The following is a 16339-nucleotide window of genomic DNA, read 5'->3' on the forward strand; positions in this document are numbered from 1 at the left end:
AGAAGGGGAACACAGAGTATTTAACTTAAGATGAAAACACGATGTATCTTGTCATTAATGTTCGAATGTTGAAAATTGTGTGTTATGTGGGTCTAAACATGAGGAAATAAAGCAGATGTTGTGGAGCATCAAGTCTTGCCACGGATGCAAAGTATGTGTGATGCTTATAAAAGGTTTCTGGCTTGAATAGTGAATGTGTATTAAGATTATAGGTGTGGAAGTTAAAGTGTTTCCCTGCTTTACAATGAGGTATTTTGCTTTTGTCATGATATCAGTGGCTCGTTTTATTTATGATATTCATATTTGATGATCAACTGGCTGTCTGGGCATGAAATGTCATGTTGTATGAGTGTCACACAGGTCGTTAAGTAACTGTGAGCCGAATTAATCAGAAGGTAGGTCATGATGTTGGTTTCACTTTCAGTTTCAAGCCCTCTACATCCCAAAGTGATTCAGTCCTCATCAATACAGAGAAAACCTCTGTACAGACTAGCTAGTGATTAAGTAATGCTATGACTGACTTAATGCTGTGTAATTTGAGAAGCAGTTGCATCGATTCTGTGGCAATAGTGGACATGTGCATGCTATAAATGGTGAGAACTGCTGAGCTCATGCCACAATGAATGCCTGTAAACTGGGCTTGAATGCGATGCTGGAGTATCGTTTACTTTGGGCAAGACATCTTCCTACAATAGAATGGTTTTGAAAGAAGCATATTAATTTGTTACAATGGCTCAATCAAAGTCCCGATCAAATGAAGAGTCTGTGGCAAGATTTCAAAATTATGTCCGCAGATGGTCTCCATATAATCTGACTGAGTTTGAGCTATTTTACAAAGAAGAATCGATAGAACATCCACTCTCTGGATGCGCAAAACTGGTGGGGAGATACCTCAAAAAACCTGCAAATATAATTGCATTATTTTGTGTTGTTCTGTCTTATAAAATCACTGTAAAACATGTTGAAATGAAAAAATATTAAAAAGTTCATAATGAGTACTTATCCAAGGTACGATGTGTAACGAAAATTGTGAAAGAAGTCAAACAAATACCATGGAGATACAGTGAGATAAATGTGTTGGCACGAGAGTGAGGGCAGCTCCCATACTCTGTACAATGTTGCATGCAGAGCCCCAGGTCAAGACACGCATCTGTCTCTCAAACCTTTAACAGTTAAAGTGATTCAGCCCTGAGAGCCCCATAGGCACAGCAAGAGGCTTCTAAAGCTTGATGTCTCTTTTTCCTCAAGCATTATCAAAAGGCAGCAAGGGCTTCCTTTAATGTGTTATACCTGCCTGTCATTTTAGCTACCTCCACCTCTCATTCTTTTTTCTACCTTTTATTATTCTTTAACCCCCTGCTCATAATCGGGCTGAAAATCATAGCTTTTTTTCAGTTTTTATATTATTTTCCACTAATGCTCCCCATCCTCCTTACCGTAGCATGGTAATGTTCTCCGAAATTACAGTGAGGTAAACAGAGCAGGGGAGTGGAAATGAAATAACTGCTACAGGGCTGTCAGGTCTGGCAAGGGAGCCATCTGTCAGCAGGAAATGACACGTCGTTCACCCCCCATCCTGACACACACACACAGTTTGATTCCTCTTCTCCTCCTGGTGGCAAGGTGAAGGAATTATGCTCATCAAAGCCTCAGTGCAGCCTCGAGCCTTTCCATTAACCTTATACAACACTGGTCAATGGCGAGGGGATGGATACACGCAGCAAAGGGGGCTTTTAAAACCATACATGCCAACACACATACACGGTCGTACAGTATAAAGCGTACCTTTAATGGAACAAAAGCCCCATATAATCACATTGAAATCAGATACACACAAGCACACACACCTCAATTACCATTTCATTCATAGCCTGACAGCAGTGCTTGTGCAAGAGCTGACATTAAAGGAAATTAAATCTCCTTGTGGAATGGACCAGCCTATATCACCTCCCCGTCAAAATACTCCTATTTCCACTCCTCTCTCCTAACCTTCTCATCTGGGTATTTAGAGATTTGTGGTGCGGAACATCATCAAAGAGGAAAAGTTAGTGTGGCAGCCGCGCTTAAAGGAGGCCTCCCTATGATAATACCCGCACAAACGGAGCCCCTCTACAATTAGCCCACGCATCCAAATTACCACTTCACATTCTGATGTTTTCATGCGCAGTACAGACTGCACACACACAGTGACTTATCATTGGCTTAGCCCAGTGAGTGAGTTTCTAAGTCAGTTAACTCTTTGATCCAGACCTCCTTTTTGCTTTCAGATATGAAGCCTATTTGACATAATCTTGAAAAACATTGGCTCACGCAACCAGTGAGAATCTAAAAAGTGCAACTTCAGAGCTACACACTCTCACAGGACTTAGCTGTTAGAGTGACACATGTACAGTAAAATTATTTTCACACGCAGACTTAATTAAGTCTCATTTAGGTGTCAGATCCTGCATCATACAAACTTGCGTGCTCTTTTTTTCTCAGGTGCTCTAAAGCGCCCGAAAGCAGAGAACATGCAGAGGAAGGAGGAGTTTGTTAGATAATCCACTTCATGGTTAAAGGGAGGAATCACTGGGATCTCAGGCACCAGCCTGCTCCCAAAGGTTTTAATCAGATCAAACATGTCTTGTCAGATAAGGAAGCTAATTAATCAGGGGAGAGGCCAGTCCTCTGTTCTAACAGATGAAAATATGGAGGCAGGACATTGGAGGAGGCACATCCTCCCCTCCTCCTTCAACTTTTCCTGATCATCAGTGGGATGCAGAAAAAAACCGAAAGACAAGATTGCCTGTAGTGAATCACAGTATTTAAGGCTCTGTCTTTTGAAAAATGACATTCATGCTGCTTGACGTTTTTCCACAACCCCCAGCAGATAGGATGACAGTTCCTGAATTTAAGACTTACTGGCACTGCTGTTTACAGATCCTAATGTGTGTATGAAATATCCTCCATCCATTTTCTGTATCCGCTTCTTCCATACAGGGTTGTGGGTGCCTATCTCCAGCAGTCTGTGGGCAAGTATGAGGGGTCAAAGTAACAATGAATTGAAGGTGGAAAAATACTGAATATGGCAAAACTGAGTGCCGTAAAAACCAACATGATTAATTTTGAATCTGTGAAAATTAGAATTTGTGGATTTGGTGGTCAATAATATGATAACACTGTAAATATTAATGTTATAAACATTAAGTTTATCAAATTTAATCAAAGAGGTTCGGTATATATATATATATATATATATATATATATATATATACATACAAATACATATTTACCTTCTTTATATAGCAAAAAAGCTTTAACCTTAAATAGATTTTGGCAGCAAACATTCTAGATGAGTTTGTGTAAAATAAAAGAAGAACATGCTGAAAACCTCCTTATGCCTGCTTTTAGAAGTAGTGAAAGTTCTTTGATGCAGAGAGCATATTTTATTCCAAAAATGTTACGAGAGCTCATGGCATCCACTACTCTTTAAAATGCCCGAAATTTTTTAATCGAAATCTGATGGATTCTACATAAAAATGAAAATGGGCAATCATTTGTTCTTTCAGCAGAAAAATTATCCAAAAGATATGGCTTAATCTACATAAAAAATATGTTCAACAGACACCAATACTTTTTATTATGGTGTTTTGTTTTTCTACCTACTCAATAAATGTACTCAAATTAAACGTTTGATCTTTCTTACATATTCAGTGTGTTATGCTATGCTACTGCAGTGAAAGAGGAATTTATTTTAAAACTTTCAACTCATTTTTACAAGGACTGCTATGACTTCAGGTCTTAAACTACTGTGGTTATTCTGGATCATTTCAACTTATGTCTTCATAATTTGATTGAAGACAATTATAATAATTCATTTCTACAAAGTGCTGTTTTTAAGGGAACTCAAATCTTTTGATAAATACTATAAAAGAGTATTAGAAGTTGTTTTGAAAATATTATTTAACAGTTTACAGTACACAAGGCATAAAAGGCTATTTTACAGATGTCAGATCTGTTCATTTTCAACCTTAAAACAATGAGCCCAAATTCTAAATAAAATGGAACATATACAATGAAGCTGAAACACCTGGTTTTAGACCACAATAATTTATTAGTATGGTGTAGGGCCTCCTTTTGCGGCCAATACAGCATCAATTCGTCTTGGGAATGACATATACAAGTCCTGCACAGTGGTCAGAGGGATTTTAAGCCATTCTTCTTGCAGGATAGTGGCCAGGTCACTACGTGATACTGGTGGAGGAAAACGTTTCCTGACTCGCTCCTCCAAAACACCCCAAAGTGGCTCAATAATATTTTGATCTGGTGACTGTGCAGGCCATGGGAGATGTTCAACTTCACTTTCATGTTCATCAAACCAATCTTTCACCAGTCTTGCTGTGTGTATTGGTGCATTGTCATCCTGATACACGGCACCGCCTTCAGGATACAATGTTTGAACCATTGGATGGACATTGTCCTCAAGAATGGTTCGGTAGTCTTTGGCAGTGGCGTGCCCATCTAGCACAAGTATTGGGCCAAGGGAATGCCATGATATGGCAGCCCAAACCATCACTGATCCACCCCCATGCTTCACTCTGGGCATGCAACAGTCTGGGTGGTACGCTTCTTTGGGGCTTATCCACACCGTAACTCTCCCAGATGTGAGGAAAACAGTAAAGGTGGACTCATCAGAGAACAATACATGTTTCACATTGTCCACAGCCCAAGATTTGCGTTCCTTGCACCATTGAAACCAACGTTTGGCATTGGCATGAGTGACCAAAGGTTTGGCTATAGCAGCCCGGCCGTGTATATTGACCCTGTGGAGCTCCTGATGGAGAGTTCTGGTGGAAACAGGAGAGTTGAGGTGCACATTTAACTCTGCCGTGATTTGGGCAGCCGTGGTTTTATGTTTTTTGGATACAATCCAGGTTAGCACCCAAACATCCCTTTCAGACAGCTTCCTCTTGCATCCACAGTTAATCCTGTTGGATGTGGTTCGTCCTTCTTAGTGGTATGCTGACATTACCCTGGATACCATGGCTCTTGATACATCACAAAGACTTGCTGTCTTAGTCACAGATGCGCCAGCAAGACGTGCACCAACAATTTGTCCTCTTTTGAACTCTGGTATGTCACCTATAATGTTGTGGGCATTTCAATATTTTGAGCAAAACTGTGCTCTTACCCTGCTAATTGAACCTTCACACTCTGCTCTTACTGGTGCAATGTGCAATCAATGAAGACTGGCTACCAGGCTGGTCCAATTTAGCCATGAAACCTCCCACACTAAAATGACAGGTGTTTCAGTTTCATTGTCCAACCTCTGTACTTGATGTGTCTGTAGTAGTGAAAGTAAATCTCATTACAATCTCATCAAATTGTTGCTCTCGTTATATTTTACTAGCTTGTTACCACACCATAGTTGGGTATCAGTAGTGTTGCATTAGCCCCTGGTGTGTTAAACTCATGGTGGTCCCAACTGCAGCTCAATAAAGGGTTTAGCGATGTATCTCACAAACAGTGAAACTCTGGCTGGCTGCCTGCCTGATCGGATGAGTCACTTACTACCTGGAGGAAGGATGCTATGCTAATGTGCTTACAGCCTACAACATAAATCCATAATTAGCAGTAGGGATGGCATTTCATGCTTAATTTAAGCAATGAGTGGTTTGAAACGTAGATGGTATAGTACGTTGCATTGTGACTGCCTAGCTCAGTGGATGATTGACTGATTGGGTGCTCTCAAGCTGTTTCATGGGGGAAACTCACAATTACCTCAGGCTAAACCCACCACCAGCAGTGCAGCTTCACCTAGCAAGCAGCTGCTTCTAAAAAATACGTTGAAACTTCTGTTGCTCAATAATGGAGTTAATCTTTTTCTCTCATTTGATCTCTAAATTTGACCATTAAACAAACAGGCAGCCCTATACTGCACTTGAAAACATGTGCATAACGTGAGATGTTAATACGGACTAGACTGCCGTTATACCTTCCACTTCCAGGAATCAATAAAATGACCCCACACATTTGCTCAGAGCCTGACGTTGGTGAATTATTGATTTATCCATTCAGCATTTGATCAGATAAATGTGTTTGTCTCAGAGGCCAAATGCCATGTGCCTTAACCAGAGATATGTTGCAGTTTGACATATTTCAAGCCATTTAAAGATAATCTTTTACAATTCTGTTCTAAAATCCACTGTGACCTTGTTTGTTTCTAAATCATTTTTCCTCTCTCCTTGTATCCCTTTTCTTCCTTTCTGTTGCTGCAGCAACAAGAGCAGGACCCCACCAACTTGTACATCTCCAACCTGCCAGTGTCGATGGATGAACAGGAGCTCGAGAACATGCTGAAGCCCCTGGGTCACGTCATCTCTACAAGGATACTTAGGGATGCCAATGGGGTCAGCAGAGGAGTCGGCTTCGCCAGGTAAAGAAGAATCATGAATCAATGAGAAAAATTTACTTTTTGGTCATTATAAGCTTTATATGTGAAACAGTTATCTTAAAAAATCCTTGCAGCATTTCTGTAACTTGAGGTTTCAATTTGAAATGTTATATCTCCAGAGTACATCGATATATCTTGATGCCATACACTTATAAAAGTAATGGTTCTTTGAACTCTGAGAAGCTTCCTCTAAAGTCATAATAGACACACGGTTGGAAGTATTGTTCTTGATGAGTTAACTGAGCTTGGGTATCTAACACACATTTGATATGCAAAAGAACAGATGCATGTGCATATGTTTGCGTATAGGTGTATTGGCATCATATGTACAGAGACTTATTTACTCACTAAGTCAGATGGTTTTGTGTCTGCAATCCTCTGCACCATGTGTTTTTGTGTATTTGCACACCTCCATGTTTAGGGATATAAAATGCCTCGCAAAAGTATTCATTGTCTTTTAACTTTGTGCACACTTTTCACAATTAAAACCACAGACTTCAATAAATTTAGTTAGATTGTTATGTGAAACCAATTCATACTAATGCATAATTACTTACTTAATGATCACTGGTTGTAGATTTTCTTACTGATAAATATTCACAAGAGTATAGAGTTAATTTGCTTTTTGCCCCTTTACCACAATATTCCTAAATAACATCCAGTGCAACCAGACGCTTTTAGAAGAAATCTAATTAGTGAATACACTCTGTGTGTCATTGAACCTTAATATAAATACAGCTGTTATGTGAAGGCTTTTTGGAGAACATTGTTGGACAACACTATGAAGACCAAGGAACACAGCAGACATGTCAGTGATAAAGTTTTTGAAAAGTTGAAAACAGGGTTAGGTTATAAAAAGAAATATCTAAAGCTATCAGCATCTCACATAGCACTGTCCAATCCTTCATCCAAAAATGGAAAGTATGGAATTTGTAAATCCAATTGAAAATATGTGTCAACACCTGAAATTTGCTGTTGACAAACACTCTCCAACATTTGAGGAATGGACAAAAAGTTCAGTCTTTAGATGTGCAATGCTGGTAGAGAGGGACCCCAAGACCAACAGCTGCAATTGCAGAAAAAGATGGTTCCACAAACTATTTACTTTGGCAGCTTAAAATAACTGGAAGCCACACTTTTCAGGTTTTCATTTTTAAACAAAAAATACATTACACTTCACCATAATGGACTACTTTGTGCTGGTTTCTCAGAAAAGCTCTTTATAAAATTCACTGAAGTTTGTGATTGTAAAGTGAGTAAATGTTATAGGTTTTGAATTCTTTGCAAAGCAACTGCAGTGTCCACGCATTTCACAAGCTTTCTTGGAATGTGGCTATTACTCCATGATGTAAAGTCACTGCTGCGGTATTTCTAAAACTAAGTCTGTCATTTAACAGTTTATTCCGTTTTCTACTTTAGAAAGTTTTTTCTACAGCTTATTAATCCCCCAAAGACATAAACCACTCTGTCCTTGTTCTCGACAGCAGCCACCAGGCTCTCATTCCTCCCTGTTTACTCAGAGGAGACTGGTGACGGCCACACCACCACCAACTTGCAGGGATTTTTCTTAATCACCTGCTCCAGCTAAAGTCCTCTCCTATTCCCTGCTCTATTACTGAAAGGTTAAAGCAGGATAGACGAGCACATACACCCCCAAACAGACACACAAATAAGCGTATGCATAGATAGGCCCCACATGCAAGCTCTTGTGCACGTATACCAACACACATTAAAAACTAGCCTGTTAGTCTCAGTCCCTCAAACAAGTAGGCAGCCTCCTGCAGACCAGCAAACCGAGCACAGCAACAACCTGCCACAGACCACCTGTTCAAGCAGCCCTCAGTGGAAACATGAGCAGATATAATAGAAAGGGAATCTGAGAGAGCAGTTATGTGAGAGCGACATGGGTGTGACACATCCGTCTCAGAGAAAGCAGTAAATGTAGAGGTCATTATGAACAGACAAAATATTATGAAACAGAGATGATTAGAATGTTTTATGTGACAATTATTAGGGCTCAGAAAGTGAAATGAGTAAGAGAGGTAAAATGGAAGAAAAAAATAATACACGCTTAGCTGGATGAAGAAATAATCAATAATGGTAAAATGTGTCACTAAAAGAAGCCACAAGGACAACTGTCTGCAGAAGACAAAACAGATGTATTTCATAAAACGTGGACCTCCCATTCGCTGTGTCAACAGACAGACAGACAGACAGGCAGCTGCTGAGGGCTGGACTGTGAGGGGCATTAGAGAGAGTAAACTGAGCTAAGTGTTTGTGGGCTGATCCATTACTGTTATCAGAACCCATTACTCCAGCCCCAGCACTAATCATTGCAGACAGCAGCACCTGATGCCATTAACCAGCAGCATACTCACAAAAGCCAAACCTGCCACCCTGTCTACCTGCCTGACTCTCCAACTGACTGACCAACAGACAGTCTGGCTCACTGGTTTGTTTCTCAGTGACTGCCTTCTAGTCTGGGCAGATTTCTACCTGCTGTAGCTCCGGAGACAATAACGAGAGATGGTGTTGAGGAAACCAAACATTTTAAGTTTCGTTTAGGTTTTTAAAACGGTCTCTGCATTAGGACTTATTACCATTGTTTAATAAATGTCTTGAAGGTTTTTTAACAGTCCTCCAAAGCATTAATTAATGTCCCTTAAGAATCACAAAGCTGTGTTTATTTAAACAGAAGATTTAGCCCTCTGGAAACCACCAACTAATACATAAAAATAATAAGTCTCAAATGTCTGTTGGCATGTATGCATCAGGCTTTACCAATATGACACCTATAGTGCAGACTAATGAAGGTTTCAAATCAAAGGCTTTTCAACCAGGACATTTCACAGAACACAAACACAAGTGAAGACAAACCACTTCTTTAAAACGTATAACAGAAATTTTTAAAGTTAGAACAAGGAATAAAATCTATGGTTTGGAACTTAATGAACACCATTTACTAATTACTATAAACATAATGTAAGTGTGTGTCCTTGAGTGTTTGGGTGTGTATGCCAGGGTAGGTGTGAAACAACAAGACACCAAACGCCGTGTGGTCAATCTGGTCTGGTAACAAGATGGCTTCTGTGACTTAAACAAATGACATAGTTATAAGATGTTTGATCTGATGAACCACATGTAGCACGTAAGACCATGCTCTGTTACCCAAAAGTGTTTCAACACAGAGGGGAGTGGATATTGAAAAGAGCCGGATATTTAAATCTCGTTTGAGGTCCGGTCCTGGTTCATGAGAGAGGGTGTAGTACTTTTCCTGAATGATATGCCAGGTAAAACAAAGGAGGGTTGGTTTGCATGCAAGACCCTATCTTAACACAATTATTACCTGTCCTAGAAACAGAAGCAGGGGAAAGAGATATTTGGTCCCCCTTACCAAGCAGAGCTGGATCTGAAGATAGCTGGCAAAGGGATGTTGGTGGCCTTCCTCACTTGTGGTTGATTAGAAAGAGATGGAGATGAGAACCTAGATCTCTTTTCTGCATCCATGGAGCTCTAGATGTGTCAATCTCAGAAGGAAATGGTTCCACGACAAGGTCCAAATTTCCGAAAAAGGTTATATTTACCGTGCACATTGATTTCCAAGCTAAAAATGCACAACAACCCCACAGAGAGTGAGGAAGATAGTAAGGGAGGTAAAAAGCTTCAAAACTCACTGTTGGAGAATGGCAGCAAAGAGTGACAATGACAATCAGAGGCTTCTTCTGTCATACCATAACAAATGTAAATGCCTGGAGTACTACTGACACTTTAACCGGAACTGTGTGCCTTGATCAAATTAGACTAAAATTGACCTTTCTGGCAACAAACTATAAGTAGCTCTGGTGCTAAACAACAGTCATCACATGGCCACTGTAAAGTATGGTAGAGGATCTGTGATGCTGTGGGCCTGTTTCTTTCTTTAGTGCCCTGGGAATCTTGTGGACATATTTGATTTTTAGGTTAAACTCTTTTGTTTATCAGTCAGCCTTGAAACTAAACAGTGAGATTTTTTAGACTTCTATGTCTAAAAATCACCTAAATCATTAATCAATCAAATCATATTAGTTTTAATTGTTTGTTTTTAATGTAAACAAACATATGTAAAGAAAAGCAACACTTTTTGCTGTTCCACAGTGTAGCCACCCTTCAGTAAACTCCGTGTACTCAGCTGAGTTGTTTACTGAGCTAATTGCTTGATTCTGAGTGCTAGTGATGTGCTCGAGGCCAGTAGCCATAATTATTGATTAGCTAAGCCAGATTGACCTGTTGGTATCAGTCGAGGCCTTGTGGGAAAATAAAGAAAGATGTGAAAGAGGGTGGTTACAAGGTTAATATGAAATCATACCAGGAAGTGTGAAAGATTATTTATTCTGAAAGATAATAGTAAGAATAGAGAAAAGAGAGACAGATGTTGCTGTTAAATGAGCTTTATATAAAAAGAAAGGAATGGAGAAATAAGAAAGAAAAGAAGGGCATGGATAGTATGAGAGACCTGGCAAAAGAGAGTGAGTATAATGGTGAAAGATGGAGAAAATAACCAAGGTTGAAAGACAGGGAGGAACAAGAGAGAGACATCAAAAAGAAAGGGTGTAGATGGGCTGGGAGTAAGATGGATGGGACGGTGAGAGCGATAAAGAAGCTATGGTTTAAAAAAAAAAGAAGAATGAGGGGTGCGATAGGGGAGGGATGAGAGACAAAGGACAGAGAAGTGAGAGGCTGACAGGATGATATGAGTATTTCAGGGTGGTGTGGATGAAAAAGCATGAAAATATGGAATGCGATGAATTCTGCACATTCCAGGAGCATACTATAATAAAGGCACTGCAGTCGCTGTGGCCTGCATTGAAAAACAATCTCATTTTGATATTAGGCTTTTCTGTCTAAGGAAATCTGAAATGTATTTACTGCGTAGGTGTACAAAGTCATGCATATAAATGTTTGTTTTTAATGTTACTGTGACCTAACATAATTTAGCTTCTGATAGCAATTCCTTATGCACAGAAAAGCAAATCCTACTGTTTGACTGGCGTTATTTGTTCTGTAAAACCTTCAAATTTGACCGAACTGACCTTTGTGTAATGATGGAAACATTAAATCCATTTATTGCCATTTTTTAGGAAAATCTTTAGTTTATTTGATGTGTCTAAGCTCACCCAAGGTTGGGAACATTTTGATTTTACCCACTGATCCCATTGCAAAATGTGTCAGTTTGGATGATCAGTGAGCTACAAAAATGTCCTCTACTCAGCAGGCTAGCCAACTAAGTAGAGGTCAAAGAGGGGCCTGTGCTTCCTCTGCTGCCTTTTTGTTTTAGTGTAATATTGTGGAAAATCATTCTGTGCTGAAAACAATGATCTGCATAAGAATGCCCATCTGTGAACTATATTGTGTTCCCACCAGCAACAAGTAACCTGGCTCTATAAAGTAGCAATACATTTCCAGCCATTATATCAAGGTACCTCCCTTTATTTGAGACTTTTTTTAAAAAACAATTCACAAAAAGAGAAAACTACAAGAAGTCACCGGACTCTTAAAAGTCTCTGGACACAAACAATAAATAATTAACACAGTGAACTTACATACACAGGACAAGAAAGCAATTTTGGTTTTCCTAAAATTGTGAAACTGAGTTTGACTAAAACTGGTTCGTGCTTCAGTCGCATTTAAAGGTTTGAGACAGGCAAAAATGATCTCCAAATACCCTAGAGTCAAAGATTCAAATTCAAAGATACTTTATTGATCCCCCGAGGATCAATAAAGTAAAAAATCCAATACAATTTTTGGGAAAGATTTCATGAGGTTTCTGTAATTCTTGTTGCATGATTCATCCACCCCCTCTTTGTAAGGTCTGATTTTGACAACTTTGAACCTTCCAACATGAATAAATATGGGTGACCTCCCCATGCACCCACTGATTCTAACATTGGGTCTCTGTGTAATTGAAGATGGTGCCACATACATTGTTTTTTTTGGGGGTTTTTTTCTGTATTTGCTTTGTACTTTGCAGCTATTCTTCAGTCACTTTCACTAGCGAGCAACTGATAAGCATCAGTCCTCTCAGAGCAGTTTTTCTTCGGTTTTTCATCAATCCAGAGAGTTTTTTGGAAGTCCTGGTTGGAAGTGCGGCAGCTCTCTGTGGGATTTACTGGAGACGCAGATGGGAAAACACGCTGTGGTTAGGACAATTAGGAAGTAGAGTGATGAGTCAAAACAAAAGCTTCTGGCCTGCTTTGACTAAACAGATTGGAGTGCTTTTAAAGCTTCCGCCACTGACCTAAATGAGCTAGCTGAAATTGTGACATAATACATCTGTTTTTGTGAGGACATGTGTGTGCAGACCAAGACCTGTTCAACAACAATACAACAACAATTAACCTTGGTTCGCTTCATCTGAGGAAGCTGTGTTGGACCAATGAATTCCCCAATCATCTCAGTCCCCAAGAAACGCACCATCACAGGATTAAATGACTATAGACCTGTTACCCTGACATCTGTGGTCAAGAAATCCTTTGAGCAACTGGTGTTAAAGCATCTGAAGGACATTACAGGCGCCCTCTATGGACCCCCGGTAATTTGCAATCCGGGTAAAGAAGTTGGCAAATGATGCAGTCAACTTGAGCCTACCACTTTACCACCTTGACCAGGGACATACGCCAAGATCCTGTTTGTGGACATTAGCTCGGCCTTCAACACCATCAACCCAGACATCCTCCACCAGAAGCTCATGCAGCTCACCATGTCTGACTCTTTTTCTTTTCTTTATATATTAAAAAAATTAATTACCAGTAAATACACATAAATGTGCATATTGTTCCTTTTAAAGTTTATATATCTATACTTAACATATGTAATGTATATTATTTGTACTTACTCTATACTTAATGCTGTGAGCGCTTGAAACCAAACTCAAATTCCTTGTTTGCGCACATAGTCTTGGCCAATAAAGTTTATTCCGATTCTGATTTATATGGCCAGCATCAGTGCTGTTGATCACCGTGTCTCATTCAAGCCCAGAATACAACCCACATCCAGTTCTGTCAGGTTCTGATAATTTTGTCTAATGCTGTCTACAAGACTACAAGACTCTGTGTCTGGTGACCTTCACTCATCATTTTGACTGTCTTTCACTGTCTTTTTACAAATCAAATAATCACATGCACCAAATTACAGACCATTCCTTTCAATTCACTTTCAATGTTTAAATCTTTTTGTGAATGTTGATGTATGGATGGTGAAGATGGTGTCAAATAGGTTTTATGTACCTGACAAATCATAGTTTGTTTGTAGTTTAATCATATCCAATCATTAGAAAAAAGGAGGAAATAGCTACCTTGTCCCATGGAAATTCGTTGCAGCTCCATGCAGCAAGTGAGAAACTTATAGATGACAGACAGATGCACATGTTGAGATATCCTTTAAAGCTAGTTTGGCTTACAGTGAAAGAAAGGTATAGCTCCTTAAGGGTTTTAAGGTTAGGTGTATTTAAATATAGCATTTCTGCAACATAATCTAGTGAAATAGTACAGGTAAAAAAGAACTGTGGTAAGCAAATATTGTGAGAAAAACTGTTGCAGAGTTTCCATTTTTCACACAGAGGTGAATTGATCATTTATGGATCAGGTGTTGACTTGTGTTGCAAGCAGCCGGAAGATGAGCATTTTTTTTTTCCCAGAGAAAGAAAAATGGGTTTAGTATAAATAATGGATTTTTAAATAAATTTTTAAAGCAAACATCATAAATTATCCTACACACATTTTAAACTCAAAATCAATCAGTTACCAACTTTCAGATAGAATGGATAGAAAAAAAGTAATGAGCTATGATACCATGTGTGCTATAAAGCAGTAATGACCTAAATAAGTAAATAAGTTAAGCCCAAACTTACTTTGATTAATGCTTCTCCTTTTTAGTCATGACAAAACTAGGTATAAAACGCAATATTCTTCATAATTGTAAGTACTGTCTTATCTTTTGGGTATTGCATGATGCACTAGACATTTAGCATCACAGCACAGTACACTAACAGCTGATGTCTGTTGATCCATGTATCCCAACAAACTGTACATTTGTGCAGTGTTTGAGGTACTACTGCACATGTTTTATGTAATGTTTTTCTGACACAATATTCTGTGGGCATGTGATGTAAAAGATCAGAGTCCCCCGGCTGGCCAGCTGTTTGGCTTGTTCTCATACCTTGGTCCAGTGCCTGTTAGAGTAGAGATGAGTCATTCTGCTTGGTGTCTTTTCTGTCTGCTCTATAATACACTATGCGTAAGCTGTTGTGTTCACAACCTTTTCATACTTTATCCATACAACATGCTGCATTTCTTATACATCTTTAAACACCTTTAAATTGCACTTTCAGTCCTTCTGTGCCTTGAAGTTTTGATTATGCACACAGGCTGAATAATAACTTTTTCCATTAAGGCCCTGAATTTTATTATCAACTTCTTATGCATGCAGACAATGATGTTCCACAGTAGACACACAGACACTGGACCTTTTTTGAAAGAACAAGCTGATGCTACTCTGCCAAAGGGGACATAGTTGAAGTTTTTGCAGAACAAAAGTGTGCCCTTTTAAAAAGAGAAATGATGAGGGTTTTTATGTAAATTTTAGGTTATTCCAGAATTACTCAGTCAGTAGCAATTTTCAAAATTGTAAAATTGAAACTCTTACAGAAGGTTTTACTCATACATTATCTCTGATCTTTATTTTAAAACAACATATTTAACATACGTTCAGTGGTCATTTTATTAGTTACACTTTGCCAACCATAAAATTTTTTATTTATTATATTTAACAGTTTCAGAGTTTTCAGAGACTACAGAGAGAGCTGTTTAATTATCCAGACTGAGACCTGGCTAACGGTGTCAGCTCCAGACACACAGAAAAACATAGACAGTTTTCAATTGTTACGAACCGACAGAACCATAGACCATTCTGTAGCTGGTGGGTTGACAGTTCGAACCCCTGCTCTGTTTGTCTCAGTTGTTCTGTCCTTGGGCAAGACACTTCACCCACCTTGCCTGCTGATGGTGGTCATAGGGCAACGATTGTATGGCAGCCCCACTTCTGTCAGTCTGCTCCAGGGTATCTGTGGCTACAATGTAGCTCAGTGTAGTGTCAGTGTATGAATGGGTGGATGACTGCTTGTAGTGTAAAGCGCTTTGGGGTCTCTGGAGACTTGATAAAGTGCTATACAAGTGCAGGTCATTTTACATTTTAACAGAAAACTAACTATGACATACAGGAAAGAGATGGTCTGATGAGACTAAAGAAGCTCTGAGGGACAGTTTTAGCTTCACAGTGTGGGAAGAGCTCCCTGCTGCTCATGGAAAGGACATTGGCAGCATCACGGACTACATTAACTTCTGTGTAAACAATATTGTGCCCCTCTTAAAGGCATGGTGTTTCTTTAATAACAAGCCCAGAATCAACCCTGAGATAAAGGCTCCCCTCAAGGAGAAGAAGAGAGCCTTTACATCAGGAAACAAGGATGAGCTGAGAGCTGTGCCTAACAAACTCAGAAGGAAGATCACTGGTGGAAAAACATCTACAGGAGGAAGATGGAGGACCAACTGCAGCAGAACAACATCAGTGGGTTTGGAAGCCTGAAAACAATTTCAGATCACAAACCAAACTCCCAGGCTGTAGGAGATTTACGGTGGGTGAATGATCTGAATTAGTCCTTCAACAGGCTTGATCAGGCACTCACTATTTCCCCAGCCCAGTCCCCCTTGTCGCAAACCTCCTTATCTATGACGAATGCCTGCTTTTCTTTCCCAAACGTCACACCTCTGCTCTCAGTCATCACCCACCCCATCCACTTCAGAAGACAGCCACCCACAGCATGAGCCTGAAGCTGGGGAAAGTATCAAAGCTGTTGAAGACCTCCTGTGTGGT

General features: G+C 39.5%; 1 protein-coding gene across 6 annotated transcripts in view; it reads left to right on the top strand.

Annotated features, from left to right (window-relative positions):
- Window positions 1–16339, top strand: part of rbms3 (RNA binding motif, single stranded interacting protein) — a 453566-nt gene that overhangs the window by 319421 nt on the left and 117806 nt on the right. For all 6 annotated transcript variants that reach the window (XM_047383175.1, XM_047383169.1, XM_047383170.1 and 3 more), the window contains one exon: window positions 6258–6415. In XM_047383175.1, coding sequence (XP_047239131.1) covers window positions 6258–6415 — 158 coding nt within the window. The remainder of the gene's footprint in view (window positions 1–6257; window positions 6416–16339) is intronic.

The sequence above is a fragment of the Girardinichthys multiradiatus genome, chromosome 13 (assembly GCF_021462225.1).
Source record: "Girardinichthys multiradiatus isolate DD_20200921_A chromosome 13, DD_fGirMul_XY1, whole genome shotgun sequence".
NCBI classification, from domain to species: Eukaryota; Metazoa; Chordata; class Actinopteri; order Cyprinodontiformes; family Goodeidae; genus Girardinichthys; species Girardinichthys multiradiatus.